The sequence below is a fragment of the Orbicella franksi genome, chromosome 9, assembly GCF_964199315.1.
Source record: "Orbicella franksi chromosome 9, jaOrbFran1.1, whole genome shotgun sequence".
NCBI lineage: Eukaryota > Metazoa > Cnidaria > Anthozoa > Scleractinia > Merulinidae > Orbicella > Orbicella franksi.
The window spans coordinates 28,212,440-28,223,566 of record NC_138153.1 but is presented as its reverse complement, the minus strand read 5'-3'; the positions used below and the strand labels follow the sequence as shown (position 1 = coordinate 28,223,566).

At 36.4% G+C, this 11,127-nt stretch overlaps 1 protein-coding gene across 1 annotated transcript; it reads left to right on the top strand.

Moving 5' to 3' along the window:
* Window positions 1–504: 504 nt before the first annotated feature.
* Window positions 505–8,443, top strand: LOC145497285 (DCN1-like protein 4). The gene is made up of 9 exons (XM_081477111.1): window positions 505–672; window positions 2,070–2,190; window positions 2,908–2,990; window positions 3,938–4,014; window positions 4,900–4,991; window positions 5,202–5,310; window positions 5,756–5,860; window positions 6,332–6,434; window positions 7,411–8,443. The coding sequence occupies exons 2-9, from the start codon at window positions 2,111–2,113 to the stop codon at window positions 7,479–7,481; spliced, it is 720 nt and encodes a 239-aa protein (XP_081333237.1). The 5' UTR covers window positions 505–672; window positions 2,070–2,110; the 3' UTR covers window positions 7,482–8,443.
* Window positions 8,444–11,127: the final 2,684 nt, after the last annotated feature.

Here is an 11,127-nt window from a genome sequence, read left to right as displayed (position 1 = left end):
GACGAACAGATGTAGGGAAAACTGAACATCCCTGAAATTTGATTTACAGATTTCAAATCTTATTCCAAGCTGTGATATTTTTTGAATATATATTTTTGTTTTACTTTTTAAAGAATGCGGAAATTCGTGAGTGTGGCTACTTCACAGCGAAGCAAGTGCGGGAATCGGGTTTCTAGTTCTTGCTATTAAAACTTAGCTCAAGTATTTCAAGTTTGCTTTCTAAATTCAGTCTGATTTCTCTCCTTTTTTTGCCTTTTTCTACCTCAGTTTCCTTTAGTCTAAAAGGAAGTTATTGCTTATTGCAAAACTCTCATCAGGACAGGGAGCGTAACATTTAAGGGTATGTGTTTTAAATGCCAGAATCAATTATCTTTCGTTACTTTGCGCGAAAGTCGAAATAAGACTAGTAGATGGCCAGACTTCTGGGCGAAGAAAGCAAAAAATAAATAAATAAGTAAATAAATAAATAAATAAATAAAAGCCAAAAGAAAAGAAATGAAAAGCACAAATGAATGATTTTCGAATTTTCCGTATGTTTATAAATGTCACGGCATCGAGGCCGAAGCACGTGCACAAACAAAAAGCGCGGTTACAAAGTCTACCGGGAGAAGAGTGAATAAAAGAAGGACATACTGCGTGGATATTTTGGAGGTTTTTCATGCCCTGTCCAAGGTATTTAGTTCATCTTGCGAAACTTTAAGTTAGGTTGTATATAGTTAAGGCCTGAACGTCCGTCTGGGGGTACATTTGGTGTTTTATCCCTAAAACGAGCAGCAGACTTGATGGCTATGCGCCATGTTTTGCAGGAGAGTACAGTTTTAGCCTGTTGACCCCTTCATGAGCGCGTTTCCGGCCAAGTGGAACTCGTGAAACTATGAGCGTAACTGTTAGATAAAAAGCCAGATTTAAGTGTCTACGGATAAATAGCAAAGAGTGGAAGACAGTAATTTAGTCAAAAGGAACGGGTTTTCAATGGAAGTGTTAGTACAGTGCTGTTTTCGTTCCATCCTGAGCGCTTTTGCGTTCCTCGCATAATAGATCTGACGCAGTCATCTTAGAATTGTTTTCATTAACTTCGTAGGTATGGTTTAGTGTAATTTTCCCCTTGTTTTCCCGTTTTATTTTAGTTTATAGCTTCACAAACCCACTCCTCTTCGTTGCTTATAAGCTTATATGTACATGTAGGCCTTGGCTTATCTGCTACTTTACACTTTGTACCTTCATCTAGCTATAAACTTAATATAAGCAGCTTACCATTTTACTGTAGGGTTATGCCATTAGACTTCTCATCTGTTGAAGATAAACTCTCTATATTCAACCTTTACCATTGGCAACAAATTAAAAATATGCAGCTCAGTGTTTTGGTTAAGATTTCAGACACTGTTTTATCTTCCACATCTTCCTGTAGGAATTTTTATAATCATATACCATTGCCTCCTCCAAAACCCAGGGGCAGTTAGTTGGGCCAGGAGGAAATAAATTGAGAAAAAACTGAAGTGTCTAACTGCCCCTGGGTCTTCAAGGACGATAGCATTGTTGAATATGAAAGAAACATTTTGTCATATTCTGAAATCATTATGAAGCCTATTTCATTAAAGTGTTTCAATCATAATATTTAAGAATAAATAGTAGTAATGTGAAATGAGGAGACTAGCACTTTTCTTACTGAGGCTGAGGCTATCTGAACTGCAATTCAACTGTAACACTACGTCACAATACCCTAGAACAAGCTAGCTGTTTTTTCTAACGCCAAAATGATGCAGTGGTACATTTTGTGGAGTTCAGACAATTTAGGAGAATTTAGGATTAGCCTTTCCTTGGTAGAAATTTGAGAGTTCAATATATCAAGGGACTTTGAGACTTCCTTAGCGTTGCAAAAAATTGAGACCCAGAGACAGTTTCATTCTACGACCAGTTCATTTGGTGATTGATCTCCAAGATTGCCATTTTTACCATAGGTATATAACTTCTCCTTTGTATGACAGTAATGTGTTTAGACTTTTAGTAACATTTAAGGATTCAAGTTTCAATAAACTGACTTATAGCTTTGTTGATCTTTCATTCTACAGTGAGATCTAGTAGTGCCAGTTCAGAGACCAATCTAAAAGATATGCCACCAAGGCGAAAAAGAAAAGCAGCTACAAGAGAAGAAACCAAGCTGAAGAAACAGAAGGAGGACTGTTTGACAAGGTCTTAACAATCAAATATTTGTAGGTTCAGTAGAAGGTTGATTCTTAAGTGGTTAATCCTGAAGTACTAAAAAAAGGAGCAGGAGTGATTTTTTTTTGGCAATCAGAGGGAGCCATAGGTTGTTACCTTAGATCTGCCACTGGTCTTTGTATAATACAGCTGAATTCCAATTTTTTTGAACCGAACAGAAATTGGTTTGAAAAATTAAGAGGATAAATTTCTGCTATTTTTTTTTTTTTGTAGAGGGGCCAAACAAGTGCATCAGATAAGCATAATTATGGGATTTCACTGTAATTTATCATGATCTTTAAGTAGTTTTAATCATACTTTACTTCCACTTCTCTTGGGCAAAAGAAAGTCATATCTGCTAAGATCACACCCTCAAAAGTTATGGGGTGACCCCTGATATGTATGTTCCTCTATGAGCCTTGTAAACAAAGAAAGCTGTTCACAAAAAAATTAATTTTATAGTATGGTGGGCAGGTTTTGGGGGGGTTGGTATGAAAACCCAGGGGTACTACTATGTTTGCAGTATAGCATTGACGTAGGAGAATCCAGTTGCTCACAGGGTAACCCGGGGGGGGGGGGGGGGAAGAAAAAAAGGGAGCAGGAAATAGAATTTTGAAAAAGACAGGAAGTGGGAGAGAAATACAATATATGCATAACATTAATATAATCATGCATAATATCAAATTCTGTGAATTCTTTAATTTATAGCATAAAGCAGCAAACTATAACTGATGAGCTGGGGAAACCCTTCTCACTAAGGAGATGTCGAGCATGGTTTGAACACTATGCAGGTATTTTGGTACTTTAGTATTGTTTCATAATATTCTACATGTACATGTGTATAAATGAACAAGCTTTCCCATTCAGATAGCTTGTTGGGATATTGAACCCTTTTTTGTCCTGGTTGATCTTCTGTTCACACCAAAATGCATTTCAGCCACCAACAAAAGTAACTTTTTGAACATTTTGAACAAAGTCACGCTGGATCAAGTAATGAATTCATGCCCCATCATTAAGCATTTCTGGGACTGTTTTAGCGTGGAGGGAGGCCAAACCTGGAGGAAAAAAGTTGCTTTATTTTTCAAATTTATCGCGATTACCGGTAGTGTGAACTGGGCTGGACCTCATAAGTAACTTTCAAATCAAAGGGAATATTCAAATGGTGGTATACATGAAATAGAACCTCGGGGAGGGGAGGGGGCTACTCCCTTATATGGGTTACATAGGTATGTGTGGTCCTAAAGGGTAGGGTTTTTCAGGTGTTTTGGTAATAAATAGGGTATCAGTTTTGGCCATTTTTGGTTATAAATAGGGTATGGTTTTTGCACTCTGGTCTTGAATTGGGTATGTTTCTTAGAAGAAGCTACTTTCTCATCATTATCAGTAAGACCGTCAACAAAAGCCCTTCATAACTTATGTTTAGGGCAACTGTGTCAGCTGCAACGGTCATGAATAGGCTATCAAATTTTTGGTTGGGTCATAAATAAGGTAGCAAAAAAAGGAGATTTTGGTCATAAATAGGGTAAGAGTGTTGGGAAGTGGGCCGCACACCCCCGCCCAACTTTTCTGGAAGTACCCCCCTTTCCCACCCTTCTGGGGATAGAACACACCAACATGCCAAAACAAACCAAAATTGACAAGAATACTGTTAGTTAAAAGATGGATGTGAAAGATTGATATAGATTTGATATGTAAACCGTGTTTTACGCTGCACAATGTTTCCTTGTAATGTTTACAGGTCAAGATGAACCAGATACAATTGGACCTGAGGGAGTTGAAAAACTCTGCAAGGATCTTGGGGTAGATCCAGAAGATGTAAGAATTCTTATATTAATTTGTTCATTGCATTTGGGAGAGTGTTGCATTTCATAGAATTGAAAATAATCCTGTAGTTTTTGTGTCAAATTATGAGGTTTCCAGATTTTGGGGATGGATGTCATAGTTATGTAGGATCCTTTGGATTTTTGCCATTTTCCATAAATGATAGCCTGGTTTTCACTAGCGACACAAAACAGTACAGGCCTAAAAACTTTAAGAAATGGTAGGCTTATCCCATGCAAAATTCTGAGAAGTACACCACATGGAATCAGGCAGTGATGCTAGTAAGTTCCTTTTAGCCAATTATTACTGCATACATACATTTGGTGACAGAGAAAAGTGCCACTGATGACCAACATACAAATTATTATTAACAAATAAAGAAGCCTAAGCCGTGTATTACACCGTGGTAAAACATGACGGGCATTTCAAATGTCCAGAGTGTTTTGTCACAGTGTAATACACAGCTTAGGCTTCGTCATTTGCTTTATTGTATAGATTTTACACACCGCACTAGAGACAACAAAGCACACAGATCAACAAACTGGCACAATTTAATACCACTAAAGTGCTACATGCCTCGTCTTCAAAACTCTCTGCTGCTTCGCAGAGATCTCCATCACAAATTTCTTTAAAGGAAATGTTTTTTGCCATCTCTAGAGGTAATGTGGCGAAAAACAATAAAACACGCTTTTTCTATGTTTTATACTCGAATGAAACATGGGTTTTTGACCAATCAGAGCACACGCATGGTCCTATCTATATTATCAAAACATGTAACTATGCATAAATGTAGTGGCATTGCAATGATGATTGTGTCAATGATAATGTTGTAAGCTACGCTGCGTACTACGTGTACATGTAATCGATTTTTCTTTGCAGAGCGTTATGCTTGTAATAGCATGGAAACTACAGGCAGCAACAATGGGATTTTTTACCTTTCATGAATGGAGCAAAGGGATGCTCTCAATAGAGTAAGAATTTACTTTGTGTTAAAACCAAATACATGTATGTTAATATACAATATTTTATCCATGGGACAGTGATTCCCTGATTTATAATCCCATTATTGACACTTTCGACAACTGGTTACAGCTGTTTTGTTTCTGTCTCTACATTCTATGTGTCAAATTATGTTTATAATTATCATACAGGAGACTGAAGTTCTTTATCTCTCTTTTTAGATGTGACTCAACAGCCAAGCTTAAAGCACAGTTAAATGGCCTGAAGTCGTTAACAAGTGACAGCGCAACTTTTAAAAAGATCTACCGCTATGCGTTTGACTTTTGTAGAGTAAGTTTGTACTTTTTTTGGCTTGCATAATTTTCAAAGTTAATGTTCAGATTGTAATACAAGAAAAATTATTGAAATATTACACAGTACCTTATTATCACACACTTCATGGATGAATAGAAGTCAACAATGCATTGGGAGTTGAAAGGGAGAGGTGAAGATAACCACTATTTGCTGACAGATTTTTATTTAAATGGCTGGTTTTATCTGGTTTAGAAACAAGTACTTCTGAAGATATTTTAAAGTTAACAGTTTTATAATTGTTAATTCTGGAATGCCTTCAGATTTATATAATTATTATAATTATTGTTATTCAGATGATTAATATGACAACACTGCTTCAGTTGTAACATTCATTTTTATCACCCAGAACCCTTAATCTTGGTTATGTTACATACTATCCAGAGATGCCAGCAAGTAATAAATGCAACTTTCTTTCACACAGAATCAAGACCAGCGCACTTTAGAAATGGATACAGCCATGGCAATGATGAATCTCTTACTCCATGGTTCATGGTCATTGCTAGATGACTTCTTAGAATTTTTACAGGTATGTTATCAAGGACAATGGTATAAGGGTAACTTTATTCACACAGTGTTTGTGTTCAAAGGTTACAGCCACCATCATTGAACACCCATTACCTGAACTGGACCCCCCATTAGGTTCGTGCTCAGGCAAACAACTCAAATGATAACATAATTTGCTAACAGTTGCTGGAACTTAGCACTCTGAACATTGTTAATAAATTAATATATTGTTATTATTATTATTATTACTATTACTATTACTATTACTATTACTATTACTATTACTATTACTATTACTATTACTATTACTATTACTATTACTATTACTATTACTATTACTATTACTATTACTATTACTATTATTATTATTATTTATTAATTAATATATATAATTTATGTTTGTAGTAAATGATCAGGAATTATGCCAGATCAAGGGTGGTCTGCTTCTAGTAACTCTTTCTTCGATGTGTGATTTTTTTTTCTTTATCCACAGAATTCAAAATATAAAGTTTTAAACAGAGACCAGTGGTGTAACGTCTTGGAATTTAGCCGATCAATACTCCCTGACTTATCAAATTATGATGAAGATGGTGCTTGTAAGTGTTGAATTGCTTGTTATTTTCCCAGCTTGTGACAGATCATGACTGACTTTTCTGACCACATAAAACCTTGATCAGTCACTCAGTGTTACACATGATTTATTAACCAACTGTAAGGATGGCAGGATGTTGGGTAAGGGTGTGTTTCTGTGGGAAAATTCAAGATTGGATTCTAAAATCCTGAAATGGATTTTGCATTCCTTTACTGAACAGATTAACCCAATATCACTCAGATCATGGTGCATCAAAGAAACCGAAAAATCCTTGCCCAGAGTGGATTATTCAGTTCCTTTGGTGGACCATAATCCAAGTGATCTGGAATTAATCTGTTTAGTAAAGAAATGCAAAATCCGTTTTTGGATTTAAGAATCCAATCCTGGATTTTCCCAAGGAAATGCACCTAAGTTCTTTTTACTGGTGAGTGTGTTTAGACTCAGTGGAGGTTCATAAACACAATGCCAAAAAGTTTGAAGACCATTGTCATGCCATTTTGACCAGACAACAGCAGGTAATGAAAACCTAGGTGGGCAAGACAGCCAATCTTGCCTGCTCAGGTAGCCAATCACAACACAGGATTTGGTTCATCTGGCCTACTCGCAGAGCAAGATGTAGCCATGTAATAAGTAGCATTATAGGCATGCAATACATGCAGAGTTATCTGTATTTTGGTGCAGTAGTCCTTTGCACATGTTGCAGGTGCTTGGTAGTAGGCGTACACTTGTTTTCATAACCCTCTCCTTTGCTCCAACACTTTTATTCATTCAATTTTTCCAGTTTTTTTTTTTTCATAAGTTTTGTTGATTTCCAATAGAATAACACTAGATACAACATGCAGCTTGCCCTATTAGTAGCTCTAAAAAGGCAACATTTTCATTTACTGTCATATTTTAGCTTCCTGTTTTGTTGTTCCCTCACTTAATTATTTTTGAAACTGACATGTTTTCTTCATTGTTGATCATTGATCGTTTCTCAGGGCCAGTTCTCATGGATGAATTTGTTGTGTGGTACAGACAGAAATACCCTCCCAAATCTTCGTCAGCTTGACTAACTTTGTCAGAATCAAGTTTTACTACAAAAAGTATTATGCAACATGCAGACCATGGACTTTACAAGCTATCATAGCAAGAAAGGACTTCCATTGGCTAGGAATGTTGCTTACAAAAAATGTTACGTTGAAGAGTCCTCACAGTTACTGCAAATTTTTCAACAGTGGCATGAATGAAATAACCAAACAATGCAATGAGATGGCTCGAACCATCCATTGTTTGACTTTACGTGCAATGCCCATTGCTTTGCTAGAAAGCTGGAGAAAAGACAAGCTAAAAATACTGACTAAAAGCTGTACATGCAAGAAAACGTTTTTTTTTTTGATTTACTTCACTGTGAAGTTCTGACTGAGAGAAAGCACCATTCAACTCCTGTTAATCTCTCTTCCCTGAGATTGAAATGTTAATTCTCCCTAAGGATTGCCATACATTTTTTAATGTTGCTACTGAGAATTTTGTAATGCATCAAGAGTATGTAATTGTTGTTGATTTTCATTCTTTTCATCTCCTGTTCAGTTTACAGTGTACTGATATGGTGTTTCCCCTACCTTTAAAGGAGAAACAGCTCTGCGTTATTGCAGTCCCGAAGTTGTAAAGATATGATTTCATGAAAAATAAAATGGCTAAGAAAATACTGAGATTTTTTGCAAATAATTATATTACCTTGACATTTTCGTTTTTGTAAAGATATCACTTATTTTTCTCTGAAAATTTGATAACGGATCAACAGTTTTTCCCTTGACCAGTCATGTGCATCGTCTTAAGCTGTCCTGATTTGGTTCTTCAGTTTTCCAGTGTTGTAATTTTGTTATTACAGTTCTTCTCTCCCTTTTATTGGAAAACTATTGTGGCATCATAAAAATCATTAATTTTGCGCAATATGAAGCCTCGAGGGAGTTGTTTGGTGCTTTCAGGGTATCGTAGTTCATAGTTTATTAATAAAAAGCAGTTTAAACCAAACTGTGTGGATCAAGTCTATTGCGTGTCACATTTGGATGTACTTGTTGGTTCACGAGATAGATACAACCCAATGGGACTCCCATGTTAAAATGACAGGGGTGCGCGTCGTACCTTTTAAGGGTTAAAAAAGCGGATTTGGTAACTCTTGGGGTGCTCAGCCTTAAAAGGTCCCACAGTTGGAGCTTTCGCGGCACCTTTTAGGGTATCAAGCCGTAAAAAATATGACAGGAGATAATGTGTTGTTTTTACCTCTTGGGGTGAAAAAATGTCAAGTCATGCCCACAAAACAGGATCTTGGTACCTCTTAGGGCTTCTTTTCAATGTTTCCGATGAGCAGCCCTGTCCTTTTATATGGGAGTTACCCCCCCCCCCCCCCAGGAGATTCAAAACAAGATCCAAAACATCGTAGAATTTAGGGCAAGAGAGTTAATCCCCCATACAGACCTTATTCTTAAGGTAAGGCCTCTCAAGTTACTTTTAGATCACTTCTGGTTTCCGAAATTTCTGGTTGTCATTCATATGGTTTTCATTATTTTAACCTGACTTTTGACTGGAAAAACCAACATACTATTGAACCTGCGGATGTCGCAACTTTCGCGGGGTCTCGGGATTTATTGGCGGTCACAAGGTTTTGACGTTACTTTCATGGAGTCGCTACCTTCATGGGGTCGTTACCCGGGAGGGGGAGGGTACTCCCTTATTTGGGCTATATAGGTATGTACGGCCCCAAAGGGTACGGTTTTTCAGCTGTTTTGGTCGTGAATAGGGTATCAATTTTAGCTGATTTTAGCCATTTTGGTCATAAATAGGGTATGGGTTTTGCACTCTAGCCTTGATATGGTTATGTTTTTAAGAAGAAGCCACTTTTTCGTCATTGTCGAAAAGAAAATCAACAAAAGCCCTTCACAAATTATATGTTTACGGTAATTCAACATTGGTCTGAACTAGGGAACTATAGAAGGGGTAACTTTCGTGTAATACGTCAATTTCGTCTGGGTCGTAAATTTCGTTCAAGTCGTAAATTTCCTCTAGAGGAGTAAATTTCGTCTAAGTCGTAAATTTCGTCTACGTCGTAAGTTTCGTCTAACGGGTAAATTGCATCTAAGACGTAGATTTCGTCTAAGTCAAAAATTTCGTCTAAGGGGAAAATTTCATCTGAATGGTATATTTCGTGTAAGTCGTAAATTTCGTCAAACTCGTAAATTTCGTCCAAAGGGTAAATTTCGACTAAGAGGTTTATTTAGTCTAAGTCGTAAATCTCGTCTAACGCGTAAATTTCGTCTAAGACCTAAATTGCGTCTAAGGGGTAAATTTCTTCTAAGAGGTAAATCTCGTCTAAGTCGTAAATTTCATCTAAAGGGTAAATTTCTTCTAAGTCGTAAATTTCGTTCAAGAGGTAAATTTCGTCTACGAGGTAAAATTCGTCTCAGTCGTAAATTTTGTCTCAATCGTAAATTTCGCCTATGTTGTAAATCTTGTCTTAGAAGTAAATTTCGCCTAAGTCGTAAATTTCTCCTAAGGGGTAAATTTCCTCTAAATCGTAAAATTTCGTCTAAGGGGAAAATTTCGTCTAAGTTGTAAATTTCGTCTAAGTCCTAAATTTCGTCTTAGTGGTAAAGTGTTTTTACGAGGTAAATTGCGCCTAATCGTAAATTTTGTCCAATGGGTAAATTTCGTCCAAGGGGTAAATTTTTGTGAGTCGTAAATTTCGTCTAAGGGTTAAATTTCGTGTAAGATGTAAATTTCGTGTAGGTCGTAAATTTCGTGTAAGAGTTAAATTCGTGTAAGACGTAAATTTCGTCTAGGTCGTAAATTTTGTCTAAGAGGTAAATTTCGCCTAACTCGTAAATTTCGTCTAAGTCGTAACTTTCATCTAAGGGGTAAATTTCGTCAAAGCCGTAAATTTCGTCTAAATCGTAAATTTTGTCTAAGAGGTAAATTACGTCTCAGGGGTAAATTTCGCTTAAGAGGTAAATTTCGTCTAAGTCGAAACTTTAGTCTAACTGGTAAATTTCGTCTATGTCGTAAATTTCGTCTAAAATGTAAATTTCATCCAAGGAGTAAATTTCGTCTAAGTCGTAAACTTCGTCTAAGAGGTAAATTTCGTCCAAGTAATAAATTTCACCTTAGAGGTAAATTTCGTTTCAGTCGTAAATTTCGTCTAAGAGGGAAGCTTCGACAAAGTCGTAAATTTCGTCTAATGGGTAAATTTCGTCTAAGTCGTAAATTTCGTCTGAAGGTTATATTTCGTTTAAGATGTAAATTTCTTCAAGGTCGTAAATTTCGTCTAACTCCTAAATTTAGTCTAAGTCGTAACTTTCATCTAAGGGCTGAATTTCGTGAAAGTTGAAATTTCACCTTAGGGGTAAATTTCGTCTAAGTCATAAATTTCGTCTAAGAGGGTAAATTTTGTCTGAAACGTAAATTTCATCTAACCATCGTCTATTAAAGAGGTAAATTTCGCCTAAGAGGTAAGCTTCATCCTGGCTTCATCTAATTCGTAAATTTCGTCTAAGTCGTAAATTTCATCTAAGGGGTAAATTTCGTCTAAGTCATAAATTTCGTCTGAGTGGTAAACTTCGTCTAACAGGTAAATTTCCTCTCAGAGGTGAATTTCGTCTACTAGGTAAATTTCGTCTACGAGGTAAATTTCGTCTAAGTCGTACATTTCATCTAAAGAGTAA